The sequence below is a fragment of the Aquila chrysaetos genome, chromosome 2 (genome assembly GCF_900496995.4).
Source record: "Aquila chrysaetos chrysaetos chromosome 2, bAquChr1.4, whole genome shotgun sequence".
Classification (NCBI taxonomy): domain Eukaryota; kingdom Metazoa; phylum Chordata; class Aves; order Accipitriformes; family Accipitridae; genus Aquila; species Aquila chrysaetos.
This window is the reverse complement of record NC_044005.1, coordinates 78,980,921-78,999,875: the sequence shown is the minus strand read 5'-3', so window position 1 is coordinate 78,999,875 and position 18,955 is coordinate 78,980,921. Positions and strand designations below refer to the sequence as shown.

Genomic DNA, 18,955 nt, shown 5'->3' with positions numbered 1-18,955 from the left:
GTTCATTGTTTTCTGTCCTTTTAATCCATGTCTAGCTGTTAAGTTTGCAGTAATTATTATGCAGTAATAAATTTGTACTCCAATGCCGGAGGCCTAGGAGCTCTGACTTTGTAAAGAGGCATTTTTATTATATCATACTTTCTGATAAATCGAGGGACAAAGGCAGTTGGACCCTGAGTCAAAGTCCAGTTAAACATTTCAGTAATTTTTCAAGTATGCAGCCATATACTGAAGGCGGCTAGAGGTTGGGCTGACAACTGAAGTATCACTTTAACAGCTGCTTCATTTCACTATCTCTCGGCTCATAAACTTTATTTTTAATGAGCCTGCCTGTAAGACCACTAAAAAATGACCTTCACAGAGAACTACAAGGACCTACGGTGGTGACCAAAATAGCTTTCTTGGACAGTGCATAATATCACAGTGATCATAGCAGAGAAAATAAGCGGCATGGTGAAAAAGACATTCTGCTAACTACTGATGAGAATATTCTGTATTTTCACACCGAAAGATTCTTGTGGTAGCTGTGCAAGTAATCCACTACCTTCAACTCATACTAATCTGGACATCTTCATTGGCTTTAGTAGTGTTGTACCAGTTTATATCAGCTGAGTGAATGGCCTGTGATTTTAAAGTTGTGTTTAGGAGCTGTAGGCTGTCTTACAACAAGAAAATACAGTATGTAATAAACTGATAATAAAGAGGCTGCTAATTCTTACCCTGCCCTGCACGTTGCTTGCCAGTCTGTAGTCAAAACTTTCTACTAATTAACTCTAATTTTCACCCACTTTCCCTACCTAAACACATTGCAACCTTCTGGTTTGTTATGCTACTTCTAAGGGTATGCTGCTAGTCTAACTCAAGGCAGCGTGGGCCTGGAGGGGTAGCTGAGCGTCAGGGGAAGGAACGTCTGGGTTGGAGCTCGAGAGGGTGAAGAAAAGGTGCTCACCAAGCTGTGTGGGAGTGGTGTGGCCCATGGGAGGAAGGGCACTTGTGCTGGGAAGCTGAGCTTTCTGGGTATGCAATTTTTTAAAAAACAGTTCCAAACTGAGCTGTAATTTTAAGAGTCAATAATTCTGAGGTACTTTAAACCACCTGCACCACAGCCCTGGCTGCTTCTGAAGTAGGTGTAATAATTTAGTCCTGTGGCGTTGTGGGCACTTGCTAGACCTTTTTTGTCAGTGTCCAAAAGCAAAGTGTCTTGCTGAAAGCACTGAAGGGTATACTGCAGCTCTGTCGTGGTTTAACCCCAGCCGGTAACTAAGCACCATGCAGCTGCTCACTCACTCCCCCTCACCCAGTGGGATGGGGGAGAGAATCAGGAAAAAAAAAGGTAAAATGCGTGGGTTGAGATAAGAACAGTTTAGTAGAACAGAAAGGAAGAAACTAATAATGATAATAATAATAATGATAAAATGACAATAATAAAATGATTGGAATATACAAACCAAGTGATGCAATTGCTCACTACTTACTGACCGATGCCCAGTTAGTTCCCGAGCAACGGTCCCCCGAGGCCAACTCCTCCCATTTATATACTAGACGTGAAGTCACACGGTATGGAATACCCCTTTGGCCAGTTGGGGTCAGCTGCCCTGGCTGTGTCCCCTCCCAACTCCTTGTGCCCCTCCAGCCTTCTTGCTGGCTGGGCAGGAGAAGCTGAAAAATCCTTGACTTAGTCTAACCACCACTTAGCAACAACTGAAAACATCAGTGTGTTAGCAACATTCTTCTCATGCTGAACCCAAAATATAGCACTATACCAGCTACTAGAAAGAAAATTAACTCTATCCCAGCCAAAACCAGGACAAGCTACCACTTCTCCTGCTAGAGATCTGTAATTTTTTTCACTGAAAACAGAGCTTTACTTGCTCAAAAGCCTAAAAATGTCAAAACTAGGATCATTTTAATTTATTATTTGCATTCCAAAAGCAGCTGAGACCAAGACTTCTGGGTGCTATGCATGGTCCAAAACCAACAACAAATTGCCCCCTGCCATCTTTAAAATGCGAGTTTAAAGTCTAGCAGGAACATGGAAAAAAAAATAGGGGGGTGAACATAGAGATGGAGCAAAAGGAAGCAAAATAATGCAATATCAGATAACATTCTAAAGAGTTCGACTGCTTTCCTACCACTGTTTTATACAAGCGTAAGAGCATAGTAGGGTTTTTATGAGGACTGATCACTTTACTGTTGTTACTGGAATGAAAAGAACCTCTTTGCTCTCTCTTAAGCTCTGCCTTCGAGTTGTGTGATGCCTTTCCCACAGTACATCCTAAGGCACGTGTGAGATTTGGGAGTTCAGCTTTATGGACTGTCTTTTATGTTGTCTTTTGGGCTTGACTAAAGACACACTGAACTTTGTTAATCCTCAAAATCTGGAAATATGCTCTGGGGTCAATGAACAGCTGGACGAGTTCCAGCAAAAGTTCTACTATTCTGTGTTACGGTGCTAGCTGATGCTCTTTTAATTTGCTACCCAGACACAGCTTGTGAGCAAATGAGGCAAATGGCAACATTTCACAGGAAAAATCACAAATCAAGTTCTTGTTTGCTTTTGCTTGTTCCCAAGAAAGTAGTTCATAATGTTATGTATACAATATCAGATCCCTGAATTTACTCAAATGAATTTTTCTTCTATTCTCACACCTTTTTCTCCACTACTATTTTCGTACAAGATTACTTTCAAAGCCTCCTTCTAAAATGAATAGGTACTGCACAAAAGGATTTCTGCAAGCAAGCTTCTTGCCTAATTACTTATTACAGTATTCTGAAGACTGAGGGAGGTATTTCTGCTGAAATGTTTGTTAAAAAAAACCCAATTAAGTGCCTCAGTTCTCCTCACTGAAATTGTTGTTGAAAATATTTGATTGTACAAGTATGCTTGTACCTGCGTACTCCTGGTACAGAGTAGATTCATTCCCTGTCCATGCTGCAGCGAGCAGGTGTCCTCCCAAGTCTTAAGTATTTCTAGGGCTTGGGCAAGCCTGTTTTGGTCCATGATAGTCTCCAGCTGCTACAAAGACAACTTAAACCCATAGACGTAACTTGAAGCAGCCACTTTACCCAACCCTGGTTTGTGTTACATATATCTAGTCTATCTGTCTCAAGACCGGTTGAGAATGTAACCAAAGTATGATCTAACAGCATGAAAAAAAAAGTATTTAGATCATCTATGTCAGAGGATGATTGCACTTTTTAAATTGCTTTCATGAAAGTTATTTTGAACCTTTTGATAACTACTATTTTTATTACGTATTCTATCTTTTTATTTGGGTTTGTTTGTTTGTTTTTTTAAATGAAGCCCCACACATCCACACAAAGCGGCTGGGGAGATGTGGAAGTGACAAAAGGTATCTTTACACTCTTGATTCTACTTCACCACCAGATTATGTTACATTAGTCATCCTTCCCTCTCTATGTCAGTAATAAGGCCAAGTTAAAAAACAATTGAAGATACATTTACAGAGACGATGTCAGCATTTTGGTTGCCAGTTGCACAGAATTTTCTCTTCAGCCCTTCTGCTTAGAGTGAGGTCTGTGTCAGGTCATTTATGTTTTCTTTAATGTAGCTTCAATTTGGAAAAACTTGTGTTTGTACACATAAATTCATATGCATATTTAAAAATAGGTTGTTTAAACCATGCACTCTTTTTCAGCCTTGGGTGGCCTTGTGACATCTCTGTGATACACTATGCATTTTCCTGGGAAGCTGACTCAGCTTTAAGAATTAGTCAGATCCACAAGTTCAGCTTCTTATCAGGAGGATTATTCTACCAGCATATGCGTTTTGGATTACCTTTTTCACTGGCCCTGTACAGATCTACTGGGAGAGCTACCACCAAAGCATGCTCTCTTGGCTGATGCACAGGAGCAATTCATAATTTAATTTGCATTTCCTGAAAAAATTGGACTGTTCCGAGTTAGCACCTTTGTGTTGTTAGTACTACAGAAGAGAGCACCATAATCAGCTTCCACCTAAACCATCGCTCTTGTCTTGACTAGCCAAGCTGGGCTGGCAGAGGTGAAGGGTGTACTTCCCTATAGTAGACTCGATTATAACAAGGACTACCTTAGCATTTACTCCTTTCAGAGCTCTTAGTTGTTTAATGAGTGGCAACAGTGGTTGTACAGCAGTTCCTCTGAGGAAGACCAGTTCCTTGCTACCTCATGGCAGTAGATTAAAGCCGCAGTCCAGCCCATGGAGTTCCTTTCAGAACATGGATGTTGAGAAATTATTGGTGCCCAAAGAGAAGAAAATGGGTGAAACATGACAACTTCAGAATCCTTCAGTATAAAATCCATGATTCCCTGGTAAACATAGTAATTCTGTCATCATAGTCTACTATTTTGTCTTCTCTTTAACAGGATGAACTTTGTTATAATGGCTTTAATATTTAATTTTATAATAGCTTTAATGTTTAATATTTTTGCCTGTGTTTAGAATTTTCATACCTTTTTCTCAGTAAAGTAGGTTCTGATACTCATTTTGTTCTTCTGGTACAGATTAAAGAGCACCTCGCCAAGGGACAGAGGATGTTGGCTGGTGATGGCATGTCCCAAGTAACCAAGACACTATTGGATTTAACTCAGAGGAAAAACTTCTATGCAGGGGACCTTCTTATTTCTGTGGAAATTCTCAGAAATGTTACAGACACATTTAAAAGAGCAAGTTATATCCCTGCATCTGACGGGGTGCAGGTAAGAGAACATTGTAAGGATAATGTTTCAATTGATGGAGTTTATGTCAGTGTACTGCATGTCACCTATTTTACTCACTGAGGAAACTAAATCTTCTGAATGTTAGACATAAACATTGTTCACACAAAACTAGGATACAAGTGTAAAATAGGAGAAGACTCAGCTACATTTAATGAGACACATATCCAAAACAAAGCAGCAAGTAAAAAATGTAAAATCCTTTCTTTGTAAAATTTTCAGGATCTTTCTCTTTCATGGTTTGGTTTGATTGATAGGGATGTGTTGGTATTTTTTTGCACTAAGCAATTCACTAGTGTTGTTTGTTCTAGTTCATTTCAGTTCAAAAATCTATCCACAGTTTAGTTATGTAATTCTGGCATTGCTTCTTCAGTTCAAATAAATAAAACTCATTAAAAGTGCACAGAGGTGATAGTAAGTTTGATATAAATTTTCTATTTCACGTGTTAGTTTAACTCTTTTTGTGCAAGAGGCCAATTAAAATATTATCAGAAATAAAACCACTATAGTTATTTACACATAACGGACTGCACAACTCATTGTGCAATGTTCATTAAATTAAATATTTCACAGGACTTCCAGATCAGGATATTGGTTTTATCTATATCTGAGAATTTTAGACACTTTTCAAACACTGTAGATGTACTGAAAAAGAATACTAAGAAGGTAGATGTATATATTATTTATGAAAAATAGAGTTTCATGATCATTCATAAATTAATAATGAAGTTATTAATGCAGGTCATGTGTACGTATTTGTTTGTATAAAGGCAAGCATAGATTATAAACACATTTTAGAATATCTGCATGCAGATAAATGGAGGTATCTTGGAAAAGACAATTTTTCCAGAGTTAAGTTTTCAAGAGCTTGCTATTATATTTTCAGTTTTCTTGTTTTTCTATGCACAAAGAAAAATGAACTTCCATATAAAACCAATGTTTCTTGTGTTGGCCTGTAGCCAGCTGAAAGTAATTTTTTTGAACAGTGCTTTTCAAAAAGCATTTTGGCTGGACAATCCTTTTGTTTTTTAATTGCATAAGAGTCAATATCTTCTCCTACTTTCAGTAAGTTTTACTATTAAACAGGGTGTTATTTGCTGAAATTTTTTCATGCATTCAACAGTCTGACAGCCCAATGTGACTTCTTCATGGTTCACAGGCACTACAGAAATCTGTGGTAAAACCAGCCTTGAGAAACTGATTTTGTTCATGGGCTTAGCAGATCAGGTCATTTGCACTTTACATACATTAGAAAGAATTTGTTTCTTTTCCCACTAATGACAGTGCCAAAAGATCTGTTCCCTTCAGCAATGTAGAGCTGTTTCCAAAATACATAATAGTATACTGGCAGAACTTGGAAAAATGGTTAGTATTTTTTTAAATAATTTTTGATTAATCATTTTGAAGTGAAGAAATGAGAAAAGGCATAAATTGGTAAACCCTATTGTGAAGGAAATAAGGAAGGATTTCTCAAACCAAAGAAATAACTGTATTTTGGGATTTAGATGCCTAAATACCAACAGCTCCTAAACCCTGCTGAAAAAAAGGCACTGAAACTCAAAAAAAAAAAAAAAAAAAAAAAAAGTTTAACAAATTGCAAGCTAAGGTAAAGTCCAAACCCCAATGCATAGTGTTCAGGAAAGTATATAAAATCAGAATGAAGCATATGTTTTGCACAGGGGATATATTAAGCAATGCTCCTGTTACTGACTTCTGATGATATAAAATGAAATCCTGGCTCAGTAACATCAGTTTAAATTTTACTATCAATTTCTGAGAAACCAGGATTTCCCCATATGTAAACAAATGTCATATGCTACCATACTCTGGAGGATTGTATTTAATTTTTATTTTCACTATCACATATTTTCATACTTTCTAGTCCATCATCAAAGTAAGTGACAAAAAAATGAAAATGAAATTAATTTGCAGAAGAATACCAAGATTCTTCTTTATGAGGAAGCTCTGTGTGGTGCTCTAATTCCATTCTATTTTTTGCACTAGATAAAGAGTAGAAGTTCTTAGGTGTTGGGTTTTTGTTTTAAACAAATTCTCAGAAAAGCGTGAATGAGGTTTAAAATCTCTGAAAGTCATAATTTATCATTTCACATGATGTCAGAAAAATAGATTATGAATTATGGGTAATAGTATTTTGAAAGGTCCATACAAAACCAACACATCCACCTCCATTAAAACTGAGAAAGGAAAAGCATGTATGTCTGACTATATTTGTTTCTTATACATTCCATCCATCTGGATAGTTCCTCTACTGTCTACAATCTCTGGCTTATATCCACTATTAATATTCACGAATAGTGCAAAAGATGTGATTCAGACACTCCATAACGAAAAGAATGAACAGAAAAGTGAGATCAAATTTGAAAATTTCAGGCTAATTACTCAAAATGAAGATGCCACTACCTGATATGATGCATAGAAAATGCTACTTGTTTAGGCAGACCGAGAGCAGAACAAAGCTTCTAAAGTATGTATGTCTAGTGCCAAGTTATTTATTATATCACTGTTTTTCTTTTTGCATATTTTAACCTTCTTTGCAACAATATTTATGCATATATTGCATATACAGTGTCAGGAAGAAGAATAACCATGTTTGAGGCAGCTAATATGGAAGGCATAGTGCATCAGTGACTGAAAACTGCAGTACAGTAGTAGAAATAGCAGAAGACAAGAGTCATGTAATTATTCTACAAGCAAGGTCTTTCTCTTAATATGGGAATTCCTTTAAAATACACTGTGTAGGTACACTGAGGCTATGAGATGGCCACTGTGCTATTAATTGTTTAAGAAGGATTGTACCTGGAAGATAATTAAAATTTTAAATAAGCATAATGTAAGGAACATTTTGGGACACTTTCCAGAACTGGTCTAAGAGTGCTTGAACTACCTTCTAAGGAGAGGCTGGCAGGAAAGGAGTTACCTTTCAGGACAGATGGCAAAGCGAGTTGTACAATCCCCTGATCCAGTGTGCAACAGGAAACAAGGTTTCTCCCCAAAGAAGTTAGAGCAGTATAATCCCATTTATATTAGCCACAGGGACCATTGCTGTCAGTCAGGGATTAACAGGATTGCCCAATGCTTTTTTCCCCCCACCTTCCCCCTCCCACTCACATTCCCTATGCTGAAGTCCAAAAGTGGAGGTGACTTAAGGCTATCCATTAATTCCTCCTAGGGAGGGATTCTTCTCTAGCTGTATAAAAGGATTTATGACAGCTTTATTCCTGCAGAGAGGGTCAAAGAACTTGGACTGGAACAGACAACTGCAGCCATTGTATTGCAGAAGAAAAAGACTGAAAGGAAGGAAGTTAAATTAGGAAAACATAATTGTCCATTCCTGACTGTAACTGGCATTATCCTCAGAAAAGCCTGGGCAAAAATAAAGGATTGCAAAATTTGGCTCTGGCTGTCACAACATTTTCTATAGTGGCCAGTTCAGTAATACGTAAGCCCTGCCATGAAAGGAAAGAGCTTGATTCTACAAGGAGGTCCAGTGTTTACTGCAGTAATACCATCAGATCACATCCATAATGCTTCTAAAATTTAGCCTTCATACCTGCCAATCATTTTACTAAAGGGCAGTGTTGTTTCTTGCAGCATTAATGCAATGAACAAGAGAATAGTCAAAGTAGGTGAAAGACTTTTTAACCCCTATCCCCCTGTCACATTTTTGGAGTGCATCTCATATCTATTCATTATTGAAGCAGCAAAGCCATTTAGTCATCTCTCTGTTTAATTCACAAAGCAGCGGTATTGCTGACTGAAAAATCTTCATGCATCTCAGCCTCCACTGCTACCATAAATATGACATCAACCAGAGAGAGAAATAGGGAAAAAAAAGATCTCAAGAAGCAAGATATTCTTGGCCCTAGGTTCATCTACATCATTTATGGTTTATTGGCAAGTACTAAGTACATATTAAATCAGTTATTGCTCATCTTTTGTTTGTGCTTGAGTCTAGGAGTATTTATAAGCTTTTTCACATATATTTCTATTAATTTTTGGTCATCTTAATGCTTTCATGTAACTAAAATAAACATAAGGTTTAAGGAACACATAACACTATTAGGAAAGCCATGTAATCTGCAAGAAGCATTTATACCTCCTGAGTGATTTTCAGACAATCTAGGCTACTCTTAGGTAGGTCATGTTACATGGACATGGATACTTTTGCAATTAAGGCTTAGACTGTTTCTGCAGGGGAATCAGTGGCTGCAATGTACTGCAAAACTAGCTTTGAACCAGCTCATTAGTATGAAAATTATCCCACACTGAGCTCCATGCTGCTGCAGCTAGACTACTGCTGGCACCCTAACGAGTTAAAGTTAGCTAAAATTTCTGTCCACTGCATCTCCACGGTATTACACTGGAAGAGCGCAGAACCATCATACTTTAAAAGTGTTTTCCTCAGGCAAAATCCCCCTAAGGCCAACTCTACCTAGTAGAATTCTTTGCCAAATTCATAATATCCTAGAGTAGATGTGGTTATAGTGCCATGAAACTGCTTTGGCCAGTATAGTTTATTTTACTTGGGGGACCAATAAAGCTGTACATTTTTCCTAGCTGAGGTTGCATTTACACAATTGTGATTTCCCAACCTGGTTAAACTGGCAAATCCTTTGTAATGAATACTAAACATAACTCTTTTCAGTATGTTTTATTTTGCTACTGAATACCTAAAAGAGATGAAATGTATTCTTGGTATATAAGCAATATGTAGCTGCATTTTCCTCTTCTTATCTTCAGCTAGACTGGAAATTTCCCATCTGTATCACTGCAAATTGGATCAAACCATGAGAACATTTTTCTTTTATGTCCTGTCTTTAATCCCCATCATCCCGTCCCAATACATACTTGTCATTTTTACAGGAGCTTGCTGAGCCATTTCCTTTCTTTTAATGAAATTTTGTGTTACTGAAGCTTATGGATATTTTGCTACTGACTTCAGTGAGAGAAGAATTGTGCCCTCATTAATGTGCAGGATTATTTTTCCCAAGTTCACCAAAGTGTCAGTCACCTCTATATTAGATTTCCCAAGTTAAAGCAATTTTTATCCATGTAAATTTTATGGTTAGCATAATTAACTTCCTAATGATGAGGCAAAGATGGATCCTCTCACTTGTCAAGTAGTTAGAGTTAGGACTAGATTAAACTGGTAAAAATGTTTTTATGTAAAAATAGTTTTCATGTGAAAACAGTTCTCACAAGTTTTATTTGAATTTGTATCCTACAGTGTTTTACTTATATGGTTGTGAGACACCTAAAATGTCTGCAATATCTCATATTTTGAAATTAATGTCTTTTCAAGCACAACCACAGTATCCATAGTACACTAAGGTTGGAGGTTATTTCTGCTCTCCTTTCAGTCATGGTGCAGTCAAATGCTTTGCACTTTCATGAAATAGTGAGTTAAAGTTACTCCATACTTAAACCTTATTTAAGCCCGATTTATTCCCCCAAAATGGCTAAAAAGTAAGTGCAGGTGAGGGAATGACCATTAATCCGAGTTCCAATAGGGTCCTATGGTTGGTAAAAAACTTGAAGTTTTTTCAGAGGTTGCGAGGATCTTAATTGCACTCTTCAGCTAAGGTCAGTGGAAACCACATGTATCTTTTATGAAGGAACAGATAAATTATAATTGACAGGCTGTAGACAAAATTGACATTCTGCACAAAAAGTGATACAGGGCTGAGAAGAATAGACTCTGTACAAATTCTTAGCTTTCAAAGATGAAGTTAGGAATACAAATTGGTAGAGAGAGCAGACAAAATTAGAAAGGAAAGTTCTCCACAAACACATGGAAGAAAGTGATTTTTAAAATGCATGATTTAAAAGCTAAATGCCCTGGCTTTTATTTGTTTTTTTCCTTATAGTTAAATGCATAGGAGAATCAGATAAATAAATTAACAGTTTAAGGTCAAAGAAACCTAAATTAATTATTCTTTTTCTGTTGAAATTACTAAAAAGGCAGAGCAAATCTAACTTTTTAAAAATCAGATGGACCTGGTTTCACATAGCATTTATCAATGAAATACCATTGTATGCCCTATTTATGGTCATTAAGGATCATTTTCATGTTTTGAATAGAAATTAGTGACCCTGAGCCTGGTGTTTTCTTAAGGTACTTCGTTTATTTGCAAAACATATAGTTGTCTAGTTTCTGCAATGAGAACAATTTGAAAATAGAACACCGTCTCATTTAAAAGTTTAGCAAGTTTAAAACAGTTTTTATTTTATACAAAGCAGTAGTATGGAACCTGATTATATGACCAGAAATGAACAATTAACTATAAAATATATGTGCCCTTTTATCAGTTTAATACAGTTTTTTTGTTACCTCATCTCTTCCACTGGCAGAAAATAGGCTGAAGAACTGCATCTGTAATAGAGAATGGAAAACTTTCTTTATGTCAACTTAAGGATATGACTGTTTATGTCATTGAAAGTCATTTTACTTTGTCTTTTATTTAACTGATTTTTCAGAACTTCTTTCAAATTATTAGTAACCTCTTGGATGAAGAAAACAAAGAGAAATGGGAAGATGCACAACAGGTAAGATTTGCATTTTGTAACCCATCAATTTAAAAAATTGGAAACTAGGCATGTTATGACATTCGCTGTATCAGAAGCTACACATTATTTCAGTAAGTCATGACAAAGTGGAATGTATGGTTTCAAAAATCAGGTTAAACATACACCCTGCTGTAGGTGAAAGGAAATCCTAAGTGAGACAATATTTTGGAAAAAACTGATCCTTTTCAAAAAGGAGTAATTCCAGGACCCACTGGCTAATTCCTTAGATTAAAAATATATTAAGAATATAAAGTGCTTCTCTTGATGAACAGATTTTCATTGCATTCCATGTGATTATTCATTATGTCTTTCCTTTTATTGTAATGAAGCACGTACGAAAGATGAAAAATACTACTAAAGGCTAGCTGCAATGATGTTTTTATTAAACAGAACACTTCAGAACTCACCTGAAGAACTCATATGACACCATCAAACAACGTACAGAAATTTGAACAGTAGACTTTTTTAAAAAGGTTGCATTTAGGAGAACAGTTGTGATCCTTAAGACTGACAAATTTCAGGACTAAGTTAGATATGATGATAGCACTTTATAAAGTAATAAAGTCTAAAAAAAATCATTAATTTATAATAGAAGAATTTAAAATTCAAATGAAGACATTTTTTTTGCTTGGGTATAAGTATTTCCTATGTGCTTATACCAAGAACATAATAGGACAATGTTAGTATTTATGTTCATGAACATGATCATAGGACTATCAAATTTATTCAGATACAATTAACAGTGACAATGGGAATGAACAGATAGTTATGTACAGAGAAAAAATTATGGAGGTAGTCAAAAGCAGGGAAACATTTCTATATGAAGAATGATTAAACAAAGCAAGATATTTCAGTATGAAAAGGTCAACTGCACTTATTTGCAATAGAAGATTTTAAAATCAGGAGTGGATTGGAGAATGTGATGTGGGTATAATTAATCTATTCACTTGTGCTTCTTGTAAAATAACTAAAGGACATCAAATAGTGGCAGATTCAGAATGAATACTAGGAGATACTTTTTCTACAGGAAGTCAGGTTGCAGAACTTCTTGCTGCTGAAAGCAGACAAGTTGAAAAGGTAAATAGACTAATGAATGAAAGAAACATCAGTATAGGACTGTTCATGGAAAGGTCTTGTTTTTGCTTAAGGAATTCCTTTGGCAAAAAAGTGCTAAAGGCTGGGCAAGAATTCCAAAACTAATATCACTATGTGCATGCCCCTTTATACTCTTCCTTAGACATCTGCTATTTGCCACTGTCAAGGGCAAGAAAATGGCTTACATAGATCTTTGGTTTGCTCTTGTATGGTCGTTGCCGCTGTGTTATATAGATACTTGAAATTTGTTCACTTTTAATGTGGTTCTTAATAAATCACTAGGTGTTTAAAGGTCTTTGAAGCTATTTAACTTCATTTTTGTAAGTTCATCTTTATAATATGACTAAGAAAGGGAAGATCAGGACTTTTCACTACCAATTCAAACATTGCAGTAGACATATGATACTGCAGCTGACCCATTGTAATTTAGCCAGGAATTGTATTTTTCTTTTGCTGTTTTTCTGTTCCTCTGTGTAAAAGCCAGCTACAAAAATAGAAAAAGTATGTCATTTTCCTTAGTGGTGGTGGATGGAAGCAGCAAAATCACAAGCATGTGGGCAGTTTCCATAAACAGCACCATGATTAGGGAACCAATATTAAGCAACTATTTTATCCCCTCTAATGAACAGACAGAATATCACTCCTTATGTTATCAGCCTTGTCTTCTTCTGCCTCCTCCCTGCCTGCTTAGCCACGCCATGTCCACCATCTGTCCCATGAAGATCAAGGCATGACAAGAAATGACAAGAACGTGAAGGTAAAAGAAAGAACAACAGATCTCCAGTTCCCTCCCCTCATTGCTGCTGCTTGAAGAAGTGGTGTTGAAAAAGGGAGAAGAGATGACACAAGTTATTTCTACTCTTCCGTAGCTCCTTCTCTCTGCGTTGTAATTCTTGGTCTCGCAGACCTGAGTACAGCACTGGTAGGCAGGCAGGAACCCAAGCAAGCACCAAGATGAGCTGAACGCAGGAGTAGCGAGGCCGTAGCTGCCTGGTGACAAAGCTAGGGAATTCACTAAATCTTGGACTCCTGAGCTATGGCACCCGAAGAAACCATACCACTGGTCTTGTTACTGTTCTTGGGCAGTTACACAAGCAGTCTCAAAGAAACTATTGAAGCAAGTAGCTCTTCATACCAGCTAGGAAGGGTGAACTGGACTTCCAAGTACTCCTAAGATTCTTTTTTTCTTTCACTGTTGAAAAAAAAAAGCTTTCCTATACAAAATATTATTTTCTATCATATTTTGGATAAAACATTGAGAAGTTATGGTTAAATAGAATTGGATTTTAAAACAGAAACAATATTATTTGAAATTACTACATCCTGTGTGAAGACTTTTTTAGGTTTTGTGTCAAAATCAAGGTAGGAATTGAACTTGAAAACACTGTGCACAAGTCAGTATGTGCTGTGAATGCAACCTAATGCAAACACTATTGACTCATTAAAAAAGAGTAAAGGTGATTCTGTTTCCGGTTCAGCCACACAGCTGACTTTTTTTTTTGTAATGAAACATTGCAAACCAAGGGGCAGTCTAACCAACTTTTTTTGCCAGCTTGCATGGTTTTCTTGAACTCCACAGCTACTGTTAGCATAGATCTCTTAGCCTGTTTTCTGGATTCCTTGCTGGAAGGAAAATCTTACTCACTGTCAGCAAATTGCTGACTTTCTATCAAGTATACAGCTGCAATGCCTCAGCACATCCTTTTTTCTAGATTAAATGCCAGCAGTTGATATCATTAATTACAGGTTATATAGCATTCAGATAAGCGGCACTCACTTTAATACTTGCCTTTTGTTAAGAGCTGATGTAGAGCACTGCACACAGGAAACCACTTCAAGTCCGCAGTGTGTAAGTTTGTACTGGTGTTACAAAACACAGGAGCTATTCTGCATATTCTTCATCACCATCTGCTGGCATCCTATTGATTAACCAGTACTTCAGATATATAAAAATGAAGAGTATCTCTATAACACTGACTGTTCAACAGTTTTTGCTGAAGTTATTACTATAAGATTTTATGTGCAAGAACTAGGGTGAAAAAATCTTTTCACTGAAATTTATCCTTAGTATGTAATCTGTGAGTGTGTGTGCTATGGATGAGATGGATGCAAAAAACACACTTACTGCCTCAGTAACTCATCATTAGAAAAATGAAAGTTAAGGCTCCTTCACCTGAAGCAGCATTTGCAGCCTGTTAGGATCATAAATGTCACAACAAAGTCTTCATAAAAATAGTATTGCTGCCCTGCCTTTTATAAAAACATCCATGTAGAAAACAAAGCACATTGTGAAATTCTCTGTCCTGAACCGAGCAGCTATAGATATAGACAGGTAAAGCAAGATGAAGATGAAGTGCAGCATACTGGAATTTATAGTCTCTATAGGAACTTTTTAGAGTCTGTAGTCCCAGTAGTGGAAAGAATGCGTTGAATGTTGCTCATAAAGTGAAATTTGGACATCTCACTGATATGAAGAAAAAAGCACCATGAACAGGCCATCCATTCTTTTTCTATTGCAAAATACTGTATTACTGAAAATTGTCCTGTTCATAACAGGCCATAAAACCCCAAAATTATTTTTTATGTATGTCATGAGCAGAATTTTTAAGCTTATTAATAACTGTTTTGATCTTTAATGCAGTTTTGATGATGCATCATTATTGTGGAATATAACAGTTTTTAATGTTTTTGTGATCATAGTAGCTTACAGCTTTGCAAATAAGTTGTATTTCTTGGAAATGTGCCAGTCCTTACCATTTTGAAAGTCATATTGAGAGGCTGCATTAGCAATGCAAAGGCTACTGCAATTTATTTTAGTTTACTGTATCCAGTTCTGGGCTCCCCGGTACAAGACATGGATGTAATGGAATGAGCCTAGCGAAGAGCCATGAAGATGTTTAGGGGACTGGAGCATCTCATATGCAAGGAGAGGATGAAAGAGCTGATGTTATTTTGCTTGGAAAAGCGAAAGCTCAGTGGGGATCCTGTCAGTATTAAAAATTCCTGGAGTGGGGGAGTAAAGAAGGCTGAGCCAAACTCTTCTCAGTGGTGTCCAGTGACAGGACAAGAAGCAAGCGCCAAAAATTAAAATGCAGCAAATTCCATTTAAATATAAGAAAAACCTTTTCACTATGAGAGTGATTGAATGCTAGAACTTGTTGCGCAGACAGGCTCTAGGAAGATGTTCAAAATCCAACTGGATGTGGTCCTGGGCAACCTGCTAGAGCTGATCTTGCTCTGAGCGTAGAGTTGAGCTGGATGATCTCCAGAGCTCCCTTCCAACCTCACCCATTCAATGATTCTACTACTCCACATCAGCAATGAAAATAGTATTACCAGTAACAATTTATATTATTTAAAGCAACAAAGTTTTTTTCATGCTGGAGAGGCCATGGTAAGATTTGCATTCAACTGTTTGTGTCAGTAGTTCTGAAGTTATAGAAGATATCTTCCAGAGGAAGGAAGAATATCTTAATTAGAATTATCCTGGAATATGAAATGCTTTAACTGTTAATGAAAGCAAAAATTTTTTTGATAAGTGCAGTGTCTTAGAGCAAACATTCCACAGTTTCAGTGCAAAGCTGATTTCACATAGCTTTATGGGAAGTAGTGTCTGTTCACATTAGGATCTAATGACAAATTGGTTGGTTTACAGTGAAAGAAAATGTTCAGTATTGAAACATGGGAAGAGCAGTTTGACTGTTAAGTGTCACATTTCCTTTGATGGCATTTAGATGTTATTTGAATTTGCTGCCGTAGAGATTTTGATATTATAGTTAACAGCATGTCTGACCTTCCTTTGTTAGATCTATCCAGGCTCGGTGGAGTTAATGCAGGTGATTGAAGATTTTATACACATTGTTGGAATGGGAATGATGGACTTTCAGAATTCATACCTAATGACTGGAAATGTAGGTAAGAAATAGGAATTTCTTCTATCAAATTTATGACCTATTGAAAATCAGAAATTGCAAGTATGTACTATAGAGTTGCTGCTTCTATCACAATCCAGATTGGGCTCCTGCTCCAGATTATCTCTGTTGCTTGGTTATCTCCTCTCTGGTTTAACACACTCAGTATGCCTTACACATTGGAATTCTCCATAATCGTATCTCAAGATCTAAATGCAAAGTTGCAGACTCTAAATAAAATTGAGAAAATACTCATCAGAATACTATGAATTGTAGGTATATGTTAGAGCATCCCCAGGATATACAGTGTTTCAAATGGTAATTTAGAGTAACTTGCTAATTAAGATAATAATGATATACTTAATAGCTTGAGAAATGTTAATTTTGTTGACATTATCTCTTTTAATATTCTGTTCTCCCAAAGAACAGTCTTTGCACATGTTATAGTGTGATAATAATCAGCATAGACAGATAAGCAATAATTGAAAAAAAAAAAAAATCTATTAATTGCCAAAATAATTTAAGCCTATGGTTTCTTACATCAGTTTTCTCTATGTGTCAGAGTTTCAAAATTTTATTCAGATTTATTTTTCAAACTTTGTTTTCAGCACTGGAGAGTTGCCAGGCAATATAATCAAATAATAACAGACATCAAATATGAAGATTCTTAGCAACTGAATTCCACTTCTTAGTACCCATAAATGCTTCTGCAATATTGCAGCATTTTATTAAAACCTCAAAAAAATCAGGTTGAAAACCTATTTTCTAAGCAGTCCATCTTTGCTTAGTATCTTCCTTATTCAGTTAACTTTCTATAGCTGCACTTCTGTAATGCCAGGAAAGTATTAGGTAGTTTTATGTAATGAAAAAATTCAAAATGTATGTTTGTCTGATAGCAAAACTGGTGCCAATACATTCTTTCAGATTTTCAGTTAGCTTCTTCCTGCATCTATACATCAGTCAGTTCTTCAGCAAGTCATTGAAATTAGTTAGAAAATATGGTAATTTAGAAATTAGTTGGCAAAATAAAGCAGGGAAATTGTTGGAATGTCCCTACTGAAAATCTAACTTGCTGTGCAATAATAAATATTTATTAGTGTTGTCTGGTTCATATTTAGATTGACACGACTGTAAACACTAGCACCTGTAAGGCACAGCCTTGTATTGGAGACACGTCAAAGAACTCACCAAAAAGAGCTCTGGCAGTCTTAAAATGTTTAAAACATTTCAGTAGGCAGTATGGGGAACTTTAGCTTTTAACCAGTGATTTTTTATTTCTGTTGTTTACTGTTTGCACTGTAGTACCACTTAAAGCTTCTTCCAGTTGTCAGTCTTTCATTATGCTAGACCCTGCACAAATTTATAAAGAAATGTATCTTTCTTGAAATGCTTGTTCCATGGCATTTTTATGACAAAATAAAAAGATGAGCTTATTTAAAGAGCACAGCCCATGCTGCTTGGCATGTTGTACTGTATTGTGATCTGTTTGTCCTCTGAAAAATGTGAAAAAAACACTGGAAAATGTTTTAAGAAGACGCATTCAAATCGTCTGTGTCTCTACATATTCATGGCTTCAAATGGGAAACAGGAACAACTTTCCATTTGAATCTGAAACCGTGCTGTGCACTGGCTAGTCTAGATAACTGCATAATCTTAACAGTCTTTCCTTTGATTATCTTTCTCTTCCCACATATAAGATATTTTTAGGCACACAGGAGTAGGTCTGTTCTTAACTATATAACCAGCAAAGGAATAGAAAGAAACTGAGAAAAGTAAAATGAATTTATAGGTTTATTCTGACTACCTAGCTCTGTGCCTTGACACATTGGCATGAGTTTATCCTCTTTGCTCGGTCAACCATCAAAAAAGGACAGGGTCACTGCTGCGCAATTCATTGACCGGAATACTTGAGCTCAGGTGACATGGTGAGATGGGGACCGAAGGTTGTTATCAGCAAGGAGTCATTTCTTATTTTCACAAACAAGGAAGGAATGTATCTGGAATAATTCAGTTTTAATGTAGTTATCCTCAGGGGGTTGGTGTATCTGTGTCTGACTGGCTATGTACTTGGAACTTAGGGAACATTTATGTTGATCTCAACTGAGAGGAATGAACTATGCAGTTGTTGCTGTCTTGTCTTCGCATTAATTCTGCTGTACCAACAAGAGTTTAAAAGTATGTGAGGTCTTGTTTATAATTTCTAATAACATTCTTGTCATTTAAGTCAGCAAACACATTCCATGCAGGAAGCAGATATGTGCAGAAAGGAGGCCCAACTTTTACATATTCATCTTTAAACAGGACTATCCAATAGTTTTTCCATAGTTATTGACCATAAAATATTCGCTCAGCACCTTCAGATATTTTAAATGCCTTTTGCCATATTTTCATTTTAGAATCACTTTACAGTTCAGATTTATGAGAAAAAGGATTCAGTACTAAAGGATGAACTGCTGCTTCTTGTCAGAAAAAACATCCAGTTCTGTAGCAAATTTCACAGTATTGCACTGAGTTCTTGGTTTCCTTCTACTCATTTCAGTTTACAAGTTAATTTCTAATTCAGTGACACTATATTGGTCCATATACAATTTGAACATCTAATTGTGTTTGACAGATATGCTAATCTCCTGAGATCCTCCACA

At 36.3% G+C, this 18,955-nt stretch overlaps 1 protein-coding gene across 7 annotated transcripts in view; it reads left to right on the top strand.

The window, feature by feature from the left end:
- The window catches only part of ADGRB3 (adhesion G protein-coupled receptor B3), a 464,705-nt gene that overhangs the window by 222,352 nt on the left and 223,398 nt on the right, over positions 1-18,955 (top strand). For all 7 annotated transcript variants that reach the window (XM_030039030.2, XM_030039041.2, XM_030039021.2 and 4 more), the window contains 3 exons: positions 4,507-4,701; positions 11,218-11,286; positions 16,209-16,317. In XM_030039030.2, coding sequence (XP_029894890.1) covers positions 4,507-4,701; positions 11,218-11,286; positions 16,209-16,317 — 373 coding nt within the window. The remainder of the gene's footprint in view (positions 1-4,506; positions 4,702-11,217; positions 11,287-16,208; positions 16,318-18,955) is intronic.